Consider the following 18,928-nt stretch of genomic DNA (forward strand, 5'->3'; position numbering starts at 1 on the left):
TGTCTTGTCATTCAGACCTAACCTTCCTAAAACATGTTTGTGTGAGCTCTCTACATACACTACAACACCATGCCCCCCATAGAGCTCTCTACATCCACCACCACCCCCCATAGAGCTCTCTACATCCACCACCACCCCCCATAGAGCTCTCTACATACACCACCACCCCCCATAGAGCTCTCTACATACACCACCACCCCCCATAGAGCTCTCTACATACACCACCACCACCCATAGAGCTCTCTACATACACCACACCATCCCCCCATAGAGCTCTCTACATACACCACCACCACCCATAGAGCTCTCTATATACACCACAACACCACCCATAGAGCTCTCTACATACACCACACCACCCCCATAGAGCTCTCTACATACACCAAACCACCACCCCCATAGAGCTCTCTACATACACCACACCACCATCCCCATAGAGCTCTCTATATACACCACACCACCACCCCCATAGAGCTCTCTCTACACCCCCCCATAGAGCTCTCTACATACACCACACCACCACCCCCATAGAGCTCTCTACATACACCACACCACCACCCCCATAGAGCTCTCTATATACACCACCACCCCCCATAGAGCTCTCTATATACACCACACCACCACCCCCATAGAGCTCTCTACATACACCACAACACCACCCCCCATAGAGCTCTCTACATACACCACAACACCACCCCCCCATAGAGCTCTCTACATACACCACACCACCACCCCCCCATAGAGCTCTCTACATACACCACACCACCACCCCCATAGAGCTCTCTACATACACCACACCACCACCCTCCCATAGAGCCTCTATATACACCACACCACCACCCCCATAGAGCTCTCTACATACACCACAACACCACCCCCCATAGAGCTCTCTACATACACCACAACACCACCCCCCATAGAGCTCTCTACATACACCACACCACCACCCCCCATAGAGCTCTCTACATACACCACACCACCACCCCCATAGAGCTCTCTACATACACCACACCACCACCCTCCCATAGAGCTCTCTATATACACCACCACCCCCATAGAGCTCTCTAGATACACCACCACCAGTCATAGGGCTCTCTACATACACCACCACCAGTCATAGGGCTCTCTACATACACACCCCCCCCCACAGAGCTCTCTACATACACCACAACACCACCACCACCCCCATAGAGCTCTGTACATACACCACACCTACCCCATAGAGCTCTCTACAAACACCACCATCCCCCCCATAGAGCTCTCTACATACACCACCCCCCATAGAGCTCTCTACATACACCACCCCACCATAGAGCTCTCTACATACACCACCCCCCCCCATAGAGCTCTCTACATACACCACACCACCACCCCCTCCCATAGAGCTCTCAACATACACCCCCCATAGAGCTCTCAACATACACCCCCCATAGAGCTCTCTACATACACCACAACACCACCCCCCCATAGAGCTCTCTACATACACCACCACCACCCATAGAGCTCTCTACATACACCCCCCCCCCATAGAGCTCTCTACATACACTGCCCCCCATAGAGCTCTCTACATACACCACCACACCACCCCCCCCATAGAGTTCTCTACATACACCACCACCCCCATAGAGCTCTCTACATACACCACCACCCCTCCATAGAGCTCTCTACATACACTGCCCCCCATAGAGCTCTCTACATACACCACAACACCACCCCCCATAGAGCTCTCTACATACACCACCACCACCCATAGAGCTCTCTACATACACCCCCCCCCATAGAGCTCTCTACATACACTGCCCCCCATAGAGCTCTCTACATACACCACCACACCACCCCCCCATAGAGTTCTCTACATACACCACCACCCCCATAGAGTTCTCTACATACACCACCACCCCCATAGAGCTCTCTACATACACCACCACCCCCATAGAGCTCTCTACATACACCACCACCCCCATAGAGCTCTCTACATACACCACACCACCACCCCCCCATAGAGCTCTCTACATACCCCCCCCATAGAGCTCTCTACATACACCAAACCACCACCCCCATAGAGCTCTCTACATACACCACAACACCCCCCCCATAGAGCTCTCTACATACACCCCCCCCCCCATAGAGCTCTCTACATACACCACACCACCCCCCCCCATAGAGGGGTGTTATCAGACAGACAGACAGACAGACAGACAGACAGACAGGGGGGTGTTATCAGACAGACAGACAGACAGAGACAGACAGACAGGGGGGTGTTATCAGACAGACAGACAGAGACAGACAGGGGGGTGTTATCAGACAGACAGAGACAGACAGACAGACAGACAGACAGACAGACAGACAGACAGACAGACAGACAGACAGACAGACAGGGGGGTGTTATCAGACAGACAGACAGACAGACAGACAGACAGACAGACAGACAGACAGACAGACAGACAGGGGGTGTTATCAGACAGACAGACAGACAGACAGACAGACAGACAGACAGACAGACAGACAGACAGACAGACAGACAGACAGACAGGGGGTGTTATCAGACAGACAGACAGACAGACAGACAGACAGACAGACAGACAGACAGACAGACAGGGGGGTGTTATCAGACAGACAGACAGAGACAGACAGACAGACAGACAGACAGACAGACAGACAGACAGACAGACAGACAGACAGACAGGGGGGTGTTATCAGACAGACAGACACAGACAGACAGACAGACAGACAGACAGGGGGGTGTTATCAGACAGACAGACAGACAGAGACAGACAGACAGGGGGGTGTTATCAGACAGACAGACAGACAGACAGACACAGGGGGTGTTATCAGACAGACAGACAGACAGACAGGGGGGTGTTATCAGACAGACAGACAGACAGACAGACAGACAGACAGACAGACAGACGGGTGTTATCAGACAGACAGACAGATATTTGCTCATGCAGACAGAGGGTCTTTGAGGCATTATGCAGGGAAGGGAGGGGCAACAGGTAGGCAAGTGGATCATTTCCCCATTATGTTCATTTAATTACGTCACAAATGGCAACCCTATTCACTATATAGTGTACTACTTTTGACCAGAGCCCTAAGCACTAAAAATAGGGCTCTGGTCAGAAGTAGTGCACTATGTAGCATGGAATTGGATTCCATTTCAGTGTCTGGCAACATGTAAACATGAGATGCGGCAGTACTAGACAACATTTCAACAACTCCAAGTGTAAGTTGTATATGTCAAGCATTAATGACTTCCTGCCCAGGATGCGTTGCATGACGTCAACTTTAAATTGAGACGTAGCCTTTCTAATTCTACCCGTCCTGACAGTTATCCAAGCCAGGTTTTAAAACCGTGTAAACATATAGTCACAAGAACAAAACGAATTAAACCGCGTGTGAAAGGAAAGCTGATGGTTAGCTTCCTTGATTGGTATAGGAAACGGTGGAGTAGCTAGTTGCACGTAGATATGTGATCCAACTTCACTAATAAATAAATAAATACATTCAATCAAAAATAAAAAGACATTTATTTTTAACTTCACTAATTCAATAGAGTAAACAATGGAGTATTTCGTTTAGTTTTTTTGTTCTAACCCCATCATCTATACTTCTCCACCCTATATAAATATATCTCCATTCAGAGACCGGACTGCCTCCGCCAAATCCCCGGTAATGGCACTCCAGCCGAGAGGCAGGGAGCACCGACGGGACCCGACAACACTGAAGGTCTTAATAAGTAGTTCTTTAACTCGCTCCAAATACGGTAGCTACTATTTCCCAAGAGAAGTCGGATAACTAGTCCCCGTGGTCGTGTGTTCATCTTACTACCTACCAATGCTTAAACCAATGCAAACTAGCCGGCTCTCACACCGTTAGCCCACATGCTAACCAACCCGTTAGAAACGGCTGCAGACAGCAGCTTGGTCGCACCCTGATATGCCTTATGCACCATAAACTGGTTGCTATTCTTAACATATTTCTGCTCTTCTCATCCGTTTTTCTTTTGTTTGTTTCCTCGCAAAAGTTAGCAAATGACTGGATAACAAAATCATTTGTTTTTATTACATTAAATAAAAGTAGTAATGTTAGCTAGCTCACTTAGCGGTTAGTTACATTGCCAATTGGCGCACCGGATAGTTACCGAATTTACTAGTTATATATATTTATATATCAGTCTTACTAAATATATACATTATATATCAGTCTTACTCGTCTTAAAATAAATGGTTCGCTAAGGAGTAATGGTTTATTATGCATATTACAAGTATTTGACAAGCTATATTAATACTAAAGTAAGTGAGTTGATAATCGCATAGCTTTAACATTGGTAGGTAACGTTAAATTGATGGACATTAGCGGGTGGCCTAAACTCGTAATAACAAAGCTAGGATAAAGATGTGCAATAAGGGAATAGTTCCTTCTGTGGCTCGGCTGCTGCTTGCTAACAGCGGCTAGTAAACAACTTTCCTAAAGCATTAGCATGCATAACGGGCTCACTATTTGGTCGACTTTATCACTAAAATTGTTCATTAGATGGCAAGTCTATGCTTCACTTCTGATCACGACCGACTTTATCGTTTATTGGAAAAAAAAATGGGGTTGTGAAGATAGCTAGAGAATTACACTCACCTCACTTCCGCAAATCGTGTGCTGCCACACTCGACAGGGGACATATTTTCTATCCAGTCAACGGGGTCCGTGTGTGTGTGCTGCCTAGTTCCACAACTTGTCAAAATGAAACACTACATTTTACCTGTTGAAAGGAGAACAGGAAAGACATCTTGGGCCCCTGGACGAGACTGTGTGTAGCTCGGGCTACCAATGCCATGTCTCACTTGAAAGTCGAACAATATCTATAATGACCAGAGTCAGAACCTATTAGTCAGAATCCAGAAATAAAGGGTCGCTTATAATGAAATTAGTATTTCAGAGATGTTCTGATTAGTTGGTAGAACAAAACAAAATGTTGTGATACACAAGAGTTTTGGTCCACAATTCAATGAAACATAAATTTCCATACAAAATGTTCAACGTTGATCTTAAAACTATAATATGCACTGCAATAAATAGGTTTAAAATTAAGTTGCTGAGTAAACAAACAGGTGAAGAGAAATCATGTGTGTTACACTGTTCTTTCATCGTCAGGGTTTAACAGAATCGTAGAACCAGAATCATATCAACCATTCTGAATCAGAACAGATGTGTTTAATAGAACCAGAATCATATCAACCATTCTGAATCAGAACAGATGTGTTTAATAGAACCAGAATCATATCAACCATTCTGAATCAGAACAGATGTGTTTAATAGAACCAGAATCATATCAACCATTCTGAATCAGAACAGATGTGTTTAATAGAACCAGAATCATATCAACCATTCTGAATCAGAACAGATGTGTTTAATAGAACCAGAATCACATCAACCATTCTGAATCAGAACAGATGTGTTTAATAGAACCAGAATCACATCAACCATTCTGAATCAGAACAGATGTGTTTAATAGAACCAGAATCACATCAGCCATTCTGAATCAGAACAGATGTGTTTAATAGAACCAGAATCATATCAACCATTCTGAATCAGAACAGATGTGTTTAATAGAACCAGAATCATATCAACCATTCTGAAATCAGAACAGATGTGTTTAATAGAACCAGAATCATATCAACCATTCTGAATCATTACAGATGTGTTTAATAGAACCAGAATCATATCAACCATTCCGAATCAGAACAGATGTGTTTAATAGAACCAGAATCATAATCAACCATTCCGAATCAGAACAGATGTGTTTAATAGAACCAGAATCATATCAACCATTCCGAATCAGAACAGATGTGTTTAATAGAACCAGAATCATATCAGCCATTCCGAATCAGAACAGATGTGTTTAATAGAACCAGAATCATATCAGCCATTCTGAATCAGAACAGATGTGTTTAATAGAACCAGAATCATATCAGCCATTCTGAATCAGAACAGATGTGTTTAATAGAACCAGAATCATAATCAACCATTCCGAATCAGAACAGATGTGTTTAATAGAACCAGAATCATATCAACCATTCCGAATCAGAACAGATGTGTTTAATAGAACCAGAATCATATCAGCCATTCTGAATCAGAACAGATGTGTTTAATAGAACCAGAATCATATCAGCCGTTCCGAATCAGAACAGATGTGTTTAATAGAACCAGAATCATAATCAACCGTTCCGAATCAGAACAGATGTGTTTAATAGAACCAGAATCATATCAACCGTTCCGAATCAGAACAGATGTGTTTAATAGAACCAGAATCATATCAACCGTTCTGAATCAGAACAGATGTGTTTAATAGAACCAGAATCATATCAACCGTTCTGAATCAGAACAGATGTGTTTAATAGAACCAGAATCATATCAACCGTTCTGAATCAGAACAGATGTGTTTAATAGAACCAGAATCATATCAACCATTCTGAATCAGAACAGATGTGTTTAATAGAACCAGAATCATATCAGCCATTCTGAATCAGAACAGATGTGTTTAATAATCAGAATCATATCAACCATTCCGAATCAGAACAGATGTGTTTAATAGAACCAGAATCATATCAACCATTCTGAATCAGAACAGATGTGTTTAATAGAACCAGAATCATATCAGCCATTCTGAATCAGAACAGATGTGTTTAATAGAACCAGAATCATATCAGCCATTCTGAATCAGAACAGATGTGTTTAATAGAACCAGAATCATATCAGCCATTCTGAATCAGAACAGATGTGTTTAATAGAACCAGAATCATATCAGCCATTCTGAATCAGAACAGATGTGTTTAATAGAACCAGAATCATATCAACCATTCCGATTCAGAACAGATGTGTTTAATAGAACCAGAATCATATCAACCATTCCGAATCAGAACAGATGTGTTTAATAGAACCAGAATCATATCAGCCATTCTGAATCAGAACAGATGTGTTTAATAGAACCAGAATCATATCAACCATTCCGAATCAGAACAGATGTGTTTAATAATCAGAATCATATCAACCATTCCGAATCAGAACAGATGTGTTTAATAGAACCAGAATCATATCAGCCATTCTGAATCAGAACAGATGTGTTTAATAGAACCAGAATCATATCAACCATTCTGAATCAGAACAGATGTGTTTAATAGAACCAGAATCATATCAACCATTCTGAATCAGAACAGATGTGTTTAATAGAACCAGAATCATATCAACCATTCTGAATCAGAACAGATGTGTTTAATAATCAGAATCATATCAACCATTCCGAATCAGAACAGATGTGTTTAATAATCAGAATCATATCAACCATTCTGAATCAGAACAGATGTGTTTAATAGAACCAGAATCATATCAGCCATTCTGAATCAGAACAGATGTGTTTAGTAATCAGAATGCAGTATTCCATATACCTACAGCATTCTTCACATTGCTTCTTCAGTCTTCAGTGACCACATACCAAAAGAAACACCATGCCCTTATACACAAGTTAATGCTTTCTTCCACTGACAAAACTGATGAACGTTATGATTTGAAAGCTTGTCATGTAATTCTGTACATTTCAAAGACGGCCACAGAAGTTTGTGATTCATTGTGTATCTATATATATATATATATATATATATATATATATATATATATATATATATATATATATATATATATATATATATATATATATAAATAATGCAGTGAGTGGGCAGCTTACATGTAATTTAATGTGACCATAACCTTTTTTCAAATCATTCGTACATCAGGGTTGGGGGTCAATTCCACATTTGAGTAAAATTTGATTTGGAATTTCAGTTCACTTCCTGAATTGAAATGGGATTGAACCCCAACCCTGGCTGAGTGAGTGGGGTCCCCTCTAATGCATGCCTGCCAGCCACATATTCTATTTTTTTTAAGTCTAACATCATATAGGTGCCTCCTAAATGGAACACTATGCCCCATGGGGCCCTGGTCAAAGGCAGAGCACTATTTAGGGAATTGGGTGCATTTGGTATACACGGTTAATCCACCCCCTGGTCTGGCCAACAGGGGGGTAAATAACAAGGAAGTCCTGGGACCGTAGTACACCAGGGGTGTATTCATTAGGTAACACACACCAGGTTTTACAATGGAAACAAGAGTTTACATTGGACAAATTCAGATAGGTGGGTCCCGACACGTTTCATTCCTTTTAGATCCTAGTGAATACACCCCTGGACTCACGAGTACATTCAAATACACATCAGACATTGTGTGAACATGCCACGTATCTTAACCAGTAAAAAAAATAAAAAATAATTAAGAAGCATACAAATCCTTCCTGAGACTACTTAGTTTACACAGGCAGCCCAATTCTGATCTTTTGACCAATTATTGGCGAAATACCTGATCTGATTGGTCAAAAGATCCGAATTAGGCTGCCTGTGTAAACACATATCCTTAGCAGTGTTTCCCTTTTTTCCATTCACTTGCCACGATTCCAAAAAAAACAGGAGAATTTAAAATTCCCCAGTTGTCTTGGTATGGGGCCCCCATTGATTTTGTGACGTTTGCCCAGATAGCACAAGAACACGGTATGGCAAAATCTGTAGCATTGTAGGAAATTCGCTTTTACAAACAAGAGGAGGGTCTCTTACAATGTGTGGACGGAGATTTCTCTTCTTCACTTTATGGAAAATGTAAGAGCTTGAGTTTTTTTTTTTTTTTTTTAGAACCATTCACTTCAACAATATGTTATTTTCTTAGAACATGTATTAAAAAAAAGAGAACAATTTTGATATCTACATTTAGATGCATTTGTGGTTGATTCTTCTTTTGTCGTTTGCGACACACAAGACATAAGAGTGACATCATATAGAACCCCCTCCAGGGAACTCAGTCAGGGTCTCAACTTACTGTTGCTAGGTAGAATAGTAGAATGCACCAAGGTGTAACTTCAAAACATTTTTTTTTTACCTTTAATTTACTAGGCAAGTCAGTTAAGAACAAATTCTTATTTTCAATGACGGCCTAGGAACAGTGGGTTAACTGCCTGTTCAGGGGCAGAACGACAGATTTTGTACCTTGTCAGCTCGGGGATTTGAACTTGCAACCTTTCGGTTACTAGTCCAACGCTCTAACCACTAGGCTGCACTGCCGCCCCTGTGCATCAGCAGTTATGTAAGTCACTGACAGCCACTCAATTAGCCCATATCAGCTAAAAAAAAATGTTGATTGGTAAATTAGTCTAGCCAGCTATCTACATTTGTAGTAATCATGGTCGAATTACTGACCAGGGGGGCCTCCGTTGATTTTGTTAATTACTCTCACTCAGATATATTAAAAACCGCAGACATTTATCTCCACCCTATGGCAAAATGTGTAGAATTGCAGGAAATTAGCTGTAAAACTGACATGTTCTCTCTGCCCCATTGCATTATGTTTTTATTACAATTGCATGAAATTTGTTATAAAATTGAAAAATGTTCACCGCCCCATGGCAAAATGTGTAGAATTGCAGCAAACTTGCTTTATAAAACTGAAAAATGTATAGAATTACAGGAAATAAATTAAAACATTAATTCTTTCTCTCCGCTGTCAAGAAGGGTGCTGCTAAAATGTTTTGCTCGCAAGGGGGGGGGGGGGGGTCATCAAAATTTCACTTAGGGCCCCCAAAAGGAGAGGGCCGGCTCTGATTGCATGTGTGGGTATGGATGTGGGTATGCAGGCCCACGAACCATAATGGCCCCCCATAATGAGTTCAGATTTCTTTGTGGCCCCCACCCCCATTAAAGTTTCCCATCCCTGATATAGAGTGACATTGTCTCAATTTTGGTTGTTTGTTTTTTAAACGCTGCATTCAGGAAAATACATTTTTTTAAACCTGCGAACAAAATGAATAAATGCCTGGTTCTGGAAATGACCAGACACCGTTCCCATGTATTGTTCTACAGTGCTATTAGAAATGATATATTTCTACATTTATGTAGAAACAGGGCATCCTGTTATTTTCAGACATGTTCATTCTTCCGCCCAGTTGTCAAGAAGGGCTGTTCATTTTGTGGTGGTCAAGGAAGGGAAATCCTTCGTTCCAACGCTTTTTAAATAAAAAGTAAAGTGCAAAATAAAAAAGGCTTTAGTTGTTGTTTTACTCAGGGTTGGTGTTGGGGGTTTCCTGTTTGGGGGTTGGTGTTGGGGGGTTTCCTGTTTGGGGGTTGGTGTTGGGGGTTTCCTGTTAGGGGGCTGGTGTTGGGGGTTTCCTGTTGGGGGCTGGTGTTGGGGCGTTTCCTGTTAGGGGGCTGGTGTTGGGGCGTTTCCTGTTAGGGGTTGGTGTTGGGGGTTTCCTGTTAGGGGGTTGGTGTTGGGGGGTTTCCTGTTAGGGGTTGGTGTTGGGGCGTTTCCTGTTAGGGGGTTGGTGTTGGGGGTTTCCTGTTAGGGGGTTGGTGTTGGGGGGCTGGTGTTGGGGCGTTTCCTGTTAGGGGGTTGGTGTTGGGGCGTTTCCTGTTAGGGGTTGGTGTTGGGGCGTTTCCTGTTAGGGGTTGGTGTTGGGGGTTTCCTGTTAGGGGGTTGGTGTTGGGGCGTTTCCTGTTAGGGGTTGGTGTTGGGGCGTTTCCTGTTAGGGGTTGGTGTTGGGGCGTTTCCTGTTAGGGGGTTGGTGTTGGGGCGTTTCCTGTTAGGGGGTTGGTGTTGGGGCGTTTCCTGTTAGGGGGCTGGTGTTGGGGGTTTCCTGTTAGGGGTTGGTGTTGGGGGTTTCCTGTTAGGGGTTGGTGTTGGGGCGTTTCCTGTTGGGGGGTTGGTGTTGGGGGGTTTCCTGTTGGGGGCTGGTGTTGGGGGCTGGTGTTGGGGCGTTTCCTGTTAGGGGGTTGGTGTTGGGCGTTTCCTGTTAGGGGGTTGATGTTGGGGCGTTTCCTGTTAGGGGGCTGGTGTTGGGGCGTTTCCTGTTAGGGGGTTGGTGTTGGGGGTTTTCCTGTTAGGGGGCTGGTGTTGGGCGTTTCCTGTTGGGGGGTTGGTGTTGGGGGTTTCCTGTTGGGGGTTTCCTGTTGGGGGTTTCCTGTTGGGGGTTTCCTGTTGGGGGGTTTCCTGTTGGGGGTTTCCTGTTGGGGGGTTTCCTGTTAGGGGGTTGGTAGGTAGTTTCCTGTTAGGGGGTTGGTAGGTAGTTTCCTGTTAGGGGGTTGGTAGGTAGTTTCCTGTTAGGGGGTTGGTTGGTAGGTAGTTTCCTGTTAGGGGGTTGGTAGGTAGTTTCCTGTTAGGGGGTTGGTAGGTAGGTAGTTTCCTGTTAGGGGGTTGGTTGGTAGGTAGTTTCCTGTTAGGGGTTGGTTGGTAGGTAGTTTCCTGTTAGGGGTTGGTTGGTAGGTAGTTTCCTGTTAGGGGGTTGGTTGGTAGGTAGTTTCCTGTTAGGGGGTTGGTTGGTAGGTAGTTTCCTGTTAGGGGGTTGGTTGGTAGGTAGTTTCCTGTTAGGGGGTTGGTAGGTAGTTTCCTGTTAGGGGGTTGGTAGGTAGGTAGTTTCCTGTTAGGGGGTTGGTAGGTAGGTAGTTTCCTGTTAGGGGGTTGGTAGGTAGGTAGTTTCCTGTTAGGGGGTTGGTAGGTAGTTTCCTGTTAGGGGGTTGGTAGGTAGGTAGTTTCCTGTTAGGGGGTTGGTTGGTAGGTAGTTTCCTGTTAGGGGGTTGGTAGGTAGGTAGTTTCCTGTTAGGGGGTTGGTAGGTAGGTAGTTTCCTGTTAGGGGGTTGGTAGGTAGGTAGTTTCCTGTTAGGGGGTTGGTTGGTAGGTAGTTTCCTGTTAGGGGGTTGGTAGGTAGGTAGTTTCCTGTTAGGGGGTTGGTAGGTAGGTAGTTTCCTGTTAGGGGGTTGGTTGGTAGGTAGTTTCCTGTTAGGGGTTGGTATGTAGGTAGATTTAAACGTAGCACGTCTCCACCTATATCTTGTCCTTAGACTACGAGGAGGCCTCTAGTTCGGGGTGAGAGACGTTGGGCCGGACTGTTACGAGTGGACCTCCTCCGTGGACGGACTGGAGAAAGTTCCACGTCTCCTCAGAGATCTGTCCCGAGTCAGCTCCTTGAGGGAAAAAGTAGCACACAGATTTATTGAGACAGAAAAGCTACTAAATGTGTGCGTTATTTCAATCTTGATCAAGTGTGTCCACAAGTTCCATCACACTGATAGGACATTATATAAGCAGGTGATTTAGAGAAGACAATAGTTGACTGGGTCAGGCTCTTACCTTGTCTGAGTGTTAGATGGCCATTCTTGTTGATGGCGATCCTGGAGTTATCGATTGGTCCCGGTGGATCTGCAAGGGAGAGGGAAATAAATTATTATGACACATAAAATGTAGTCTGAAGGCAGCCAAATATAGCACATTATAGCACTCCTTTCAACAGCTGGGGGTGGAGACTCCAAATCACACCTACTACTCTATCCACACAGCAGTATCTAGACACCCCTTCAAATGAGTGGATTTCGCAACTTCAGCCACACAATCTCCATAGACAAACAGAGGTATAATGGCCGTACTGAAGAGCTCAGTGACTTTCAACGTGGCACCGTCATAGGATGCCACCTTTCCAACAAGTCAGTTTGTCAGATTTCTGCCCTGCTTGAGCTGCCCTGGTCAACTGTAAGTGCTGTTATTGTGAAGTAGAAACGTATAGGAGCAACAACGGCTCAGCCGCGAAGTGGTAGGCCACACAAGCTCACAGAACCGGACCACCGAGTACTGAAGCATGTAAAAAAATTGTCTGTCCTCGGTTGGGCTGAACCCATTTAGAACCTTTAATAATGGTCTGTCCTCGGTTGGGCTGAACCCATTTAGAACCTTTAATAATGGTCTGTCCTCGGTTGGGCTGAACCCATTTAGAACCTTTAATAATGGTCTGTCCTCGGTTGGGCTGAACCCATTTAGAACCTTTAATAATGGTCTGTCCTCGGTTGGGCTGAACCCATTTAGAACCTTTAATAATGGCCTGTCCTCGGTTGGGCTGAACCCATTTAGAACCTTTAATAATGGCCTGTCCTCGGTTGGGCTGAACCCATTTAGAACCTTTAATAATGGTCTGTCCTCGGTTGCAACACTACCAAGTTCCAAACTGCCTCTGGAACCAACATCAGCACAATAACTGTTCGTCAGGAGATTCATGAAAGGGGTTTCTATGGCCGAGCAGTCGCACACAAGCCTAAGATCTCCATGCACAATGCCAAGCGTCGGCTGGAGTGTAAAGCTCGATGCCAGTGGACTCTGGAGCAGTTGACACGAGATCTCTGGAGTGATGAATCACGCTTCACCATCTGGCAGTCCAACGGACAAATCTGGGTTTAGGAGATGCTAGGAGAAGGCGACCTGCCCAAATGCAACTGTAAAGTTTGGTGGAGGAGGAATAATGTTCTGGGGCTGTTTTTCATGGTTCAGGCCCCTTAGTTCCAGTGAAGGGAAATCTTAACGCTACAATGACATTCAAATCAAATGTTATGTCACATGCGTCGAATACAACAGCTGTAGACCTTACAGTGAAATGCTTCCTTACAAGCCCTTAACCAACAACACAGTTTAAAGAAAAACAAGTGTTAAGTAAAAAAGAAACAGTTAAATAGCAGCAGTACAATAACAGTAGTGAGGCTAAATACAGGGTATTACGGTACAGAGTCAATGTGGAGGCTATATACAGGGGGTACCTGTACAGAGTCAATGTGGAGGCTATATACAGGGGGTAACGGTATAGAGTCAATGTGGAGGCTATATACAGGGTGTACCGGTACAGAGTCAATGTGGAGGCTATATACAGGGGGTACCGGTACAGAGTCAATGTGGAGGCTATATTCAGGGGGTACCGGTAGAGAGTCAATGTGGAGGCTAGATACAGGGTGTTATGGTACAGAGTCAATGTGGAGGCTATATACAGGGTGTTATGGTACAGAGTCAATGTGGAGGCTATATACAGAGGGTACCGGTAGAGAGTCAATGTGGAGGCTATATACAGGGGGTACCGGTACTGAGTTAATGTGGAGGCTATATACAGGTGGTAACGGTATAGAGTCAATGTGGAGGCTATATACAGGGTGTACCGGTACAGAGTCAATGTGGAGGCTATATACAGGGGGTACCGGTACAGAGTCAATGTGGAGGCTATATTCAGGGGGTACCGGTACAGAGTCAATGTGGAGGCTATATACAGGGGGTACCGGTACAGAGTCAATGTGGAGGCTATATTCAGGGGGTACCGGTACAGAGTCAATGTGGAGGCTATATACAGGGTGTTATGGTACAGAGTCAATGTGGAGGCTATATACAGGGTGTTATGGTACAGAGTCAATGTGGAGGCTATATACAGAGGGTACCGGTAGAGAGTCAATGTGGAGGCTATATACAGGGGGTACCGGTACTGAGTTAATGTGGAGGCTATATACAGGTGGTACCGGTACAGAGTCTATGTGGAGGCTATATACAGGGTGTTATGGTACAGAGTCAATGTGGAGGCTATATACAGGGGGTAACGGTATAGAGTCAATGTGGAGGCTATATACAGGGGGTACCGGTACAGAGTCAATGTGGAGGCTATATACAGGGTGTACCGGTACAGAGTCAATGTGGAGGCTATATACAGGGGGTACCGGTACAGAGTCAATGTGGAGGCTATATTCAGGGGGTACCGGTACAGAGTCAATGTGGAGGCTATATACAGGGTGTTATGGTACAGAGTCAATGTGGAGGCTATATACAGGGTGTTTCGGTACAGAATCAATGTGGAGGCTATATACAGGGGGTACCGGTAGAGAGTCAATGTGGAGGCTATATACAGGGTGTACCGGTACAGAGTCAATGTGGAGGCTATATACAGGGGGTACCGGTACAGAGTCAATGTGGAGGCTATATTCAGGGGTACCGGTACAGAGTCAATGTGGAGGCTATATACAGGGTGTTATGGTACAGAGTCAATGTGGAGGCTATATACAGGGTGTTTCGGTACAGAGTCAATGTGGAGGCTATATACAGGGGGTACCGGTAGAGAGTCAATGTGGAGGCTATATACAGGGGGTACCGGTAGAGAGTCAATGTGGAGGCTATATACAGGGGGTACCGGTACTGAGTTAATGTGGAGGCTATATACAGGGGGTACCGGTACAGAGTCAATGTGAAGACTATATAAAGGGGGTACCGGTAGAGAGTCAATGTGGAGGCTATATACAGGGTGTACCGGTACAGAGTCAATGTGAAGACTATATAAAGGGGGTACCGGTAGAGAGTCAATGTGGAGGCTATATACAGGGTGTACCTGTACAGAGTCAATGTGGAGGCTATATACAGGGTGTTATGGTACAGAGTCAATGTGAAGACTATATAAAGGGGGTACCGGTAGAGAGTCAATGTGGAGGCTTTATACAGGGAGTACCGGTACAGAGTCAATGTGGAGGCTATATACAGGGGGTACCGGTACAGAGTCAATGTGGAGGTTATATACAGGGGGTACCGGTACAGAGTCAATGTGGAGGCTATATACAGGGGGTACCGGTACAGAGTCAATGTGGAGGCTATATACAGGGGGTACCGGTACAGAGTCAATGTGGAGGCTATATACAGGGGGTACCGGTACAGAGTCAATGTGGAGGCTATATACAGGGGGCACCGGTACAGAGTCAATGTGCAGGCTATATACAGGGGGTACCGGTACAGAGTCAATGTGGAGGCTATATACAGGGGGTACCGGTACAGAGTCAATGTGGAGGCTATATACAGGGGGTACCGGTACAGAGTCAATGTGGAGGCTATATACAGGGGGTACCGGTACAGAGTCAATGTGGAGGCTATATACAGGGGGCACCGGTACAGAGTCAATGTGCGGGGGCACCGTTTAGTCAACGTAATTGATGTAATATGTACATGTCGGTAGAGTTAAAGTGAAGGAAAGTTGGCCCCTCCTCTGTAGTGCCTTGCATGATGCAACCAGTCAGGATGATCTCGATGGTTCAGCTGTAGAACTTTTTAAGGATCTGAGGACCCATGCCAAATCTTTTCAGTCTCCTGAGGGGGAATAGGCTTTGTTGTTACCCTCTTCACAACTGTCTTGGTGTGTTTGGACCATGTTAGTTTGTTGGTGATGTGGACACCAAGGAACTTGAAACTCTCGACCCGCTCCACTACAGCCCCGTCGATGAGAATGGGGACGTGCTCGGTCCTCCTTTTCCTGTAGTCCACAATCATCTCCTTAGTCTTGGTTACGTTGAGGGAGAGGTTGTTGACCTGGCACCACACGGCCAGGTCTCTGACCTCCTCCCTATAGGCTGTCTCGTCGTTGTCTGTGATAAGGCCTACCACTGTTGTGTAATCAGCAAACTTAATGGCGGTGTTGGAGTCGTGCCTGGCCATGCAGTCGTGGGTAAACAGGGAGTACAGGAGGGGACTGAGCACGCACCCCTGGGGAGCTCCAGTGTTGAGGATCAGCGTGACGATGTGTTGCTACCTACCCTTACCACCTGGGGGCGGTCCGTCAGGAAGTCCAGGATCCAGTTGCAGAGGGAGGTGTTTAGTCCCTGGGTCCTTAGCTTAGTGATGAGCTTTGAGGGTACTATGGTGTTGAACGCTGAGCTGAAGTCACAGCATTCTCACATTCTCGCGAGTTCATTAGAACGTGCGTTGAAGATGTCGTTCCCATAGCAACGATTAAAACATTCCCTAACCAGAAACCGTGGATTGATGGCAGCATTCTCGTGAAACTGAAAGCGCAAACCACTGCTTTTAATCAGGGCAAGGTGTCTGGTAACATGACCGAGTACAAACAGTGCAGCTATTCCCTCCGCTATCAAACAAGCTAAGCGTCAGTACAGAGACAACGGAAACATGCGGTCTCTCCTTCACTGCAGCCGAGGTGAGTAAAACATTTAAACGTGTTAACCCTCGCAAGGCTGCAGGCCCAGACGGCATCCCCAGCCGCGCCCTCAGAGCATGCGCAGACCAGCTGGCTGGTGTGTTTACGGACATATTCAATCAATCCCTATACCAGTCTGCTGTTCCCACATGCTTCAAGAGGGCCACCATCGTTCCTGTTCCCAAGAAAGCTAAGGTAACTGAGCTAAACGACTACCGCCCCGTAGCACTCACTTCCGTCATCATGAAGTGCTTTGAGAGACTAGTCAAGGACCATATCACCTCCACCCTACCTGACACCCTAGACCCACTCCAATTTGCTTACCGCCCAAATAGGTCCACAGACGATGCAATCTCAACCACACTGCCCTAACCCATCTGGACAAGAGGAATACCTATGTGAGAATGCTGTTCATCGACTACAGCTCGGCATTCAACACCATAGTACCCTCCAAGCTCGTCATCAAGCTCGAGACCCTGGGTCTCGACCCCGCCCTGTGCAACTGGGTACTGGACTTCCTGACGGGCCGCCCCCAGGTGGTGAGGGTAGGTAACAACATCTCCTCCCCGCTGATCCTCAACACGGGGGCCCCACAAGGGTGCGTTCTGAGCCCTCTCCTGTACTCCCTGTTCACCCACGACTGGGTGGCCACGCACGCCTCCAACTCAATCATCAAGTTTGCGGACGACACAACAGTGGTAGGCTTGATTACCAACAACGACGAGACGGCCTACAGGGAGGAGGTGAGGGCCCTCGGAGTGTGGTGTCAGGAAAATAACCTCACACTCAACGTCAACAAAACTAAGGAGATGATTGTCGACTTCAGGAAACAGCAGAGGGAACACCCCCCTATCCACATCGATGGAACAGTAGTGGAGAGAGTAGCAAGTTTTAAGTTCCTCGGCATACACATCACAGACAAACTGAATTGGTCCACTCACACAGACAGCATCGCGCAGCAGCACCTCAGGAGGCTGAAGAAATTTGGCTTGTCACCAAAAGCACTCACAAACTTCTACAGATGCACAATCGAGAGCATCCTGGCGGGCTGTATCACCGCCTGGTACGGCAACTGCTCCGCCCTCAACAGTAAGGCTCTCCAGAGGGTAGTGAGGTCTGCACAACGCATCACCGGGGGCAAACTACCTGCCCTCCAGGACACCTACACCACCCGATGTTACAGGAAGGCCATAAAGATCATCAAGGACATCAACCACCCGAGCCACTGCCTGTTCACCCCGCTATCATCCAGAAGGCGAGGTCAGTACAGGTGCATCAAAGCTGGGACCGAGAGACTGAAAAACAGTTTCTATCTCAAGGCCATCAGACTGTTAAACAGCCACCACTAACATTGAGTGGCTGCTGCCAACACACTGACACTGACTCAACTCCAGCCACTTTAAGAATGGGAATTGATGGGAAATGATGTAAATATATCACTAGCCACTTTAAACAATGCTACCTTATATAATGTTACTTACCCTACATTATTCATCTCATATGCATACGTATATACTGTACTCTATATCATCGACTGCATCCTTATGTAATACATGTATCACTAGCCACTTTAACTATGCCACTTTGTTTACATACTCATCTCATATGTATATACTGTACTCGATACCATCTACTGTATCTTGCCTATGCTGCTCTGTACCATCACTCATTCATGTATCCTTATGTACATATTCTTTATCCCCTTACACTGTGTATAAGACAGTAGTTTAGGAATTGTTAGTTAGATTACTTGTTGGTTATTACTGCATTGTCGGAACTAGAAGCACAAGCATTTCGCTACACTCGCATTAACATCTGCTAACCATGTGTATGTGACAAATAAAATTTGATTTGATTTGATTTAGGGGTTCCTTTTGTTCAGGTGTGAAAGGGCAGTGTGGAGTACAATAGAGATTGCATCATCTGTGGATCTGTTGGGGCGGTAGGCAAATTGGAGTGGGTCTATGGTTTCTGGGATAATGGGGTTGATGTGAGCCCTGACCAGCCTTTCAAAGCACTTCATGGCTACAGACGTGAGTATTATGGGTCAGTAGTCATTTAGGCAGGTTACCTTAGTGTTCT

At 45.4% G+C, this 18,928-nt stretch overlaps 1 protein-coding gene across 1 annotated transcript in view; it reads right to left on the bottom strand.

Annotated features, from left to right (window-relative positions):
- Positions 1 to 11,337: 11,337 nt before the first annotated feature.
- LOC135558080 (ubiquitin carboxyl-terminal hydrolase 33-like) overlaps positions 11,338 to 18,928 on the bottom strand; it is a 62,950-nt gene continuing 55,359 nt past the window's right edge. The window contains 2 exon segments of the mRNA XM_064991830.1: positions 11,338 to 12,044; positions 12,211 to 12,279. Coding sequence (XP_064847902.1) covers positions 11,884 to 12,044; positions 12,211 to 12,279 — 230 coding nt within the window. The 3' untranslated portion in view covers positions 11,338 to 11,883.

The sequence above is a fragment of the Oncorhynchus masou genome, chromosome 17 (assembly GCF_036934945.1).
Source record: "Oncorhynchus masou masou isolate Uvic2021 chromosome 17, UVic_Omas_1.1, whole genome shotgun sequence".
Taxonomy (NCBI): Eukaryota; Metazoa; Chordata; class Actinopteri; order Salmoniformes; family Salmonidae; genus Oncorhynchus; species Oncorhynchus masou.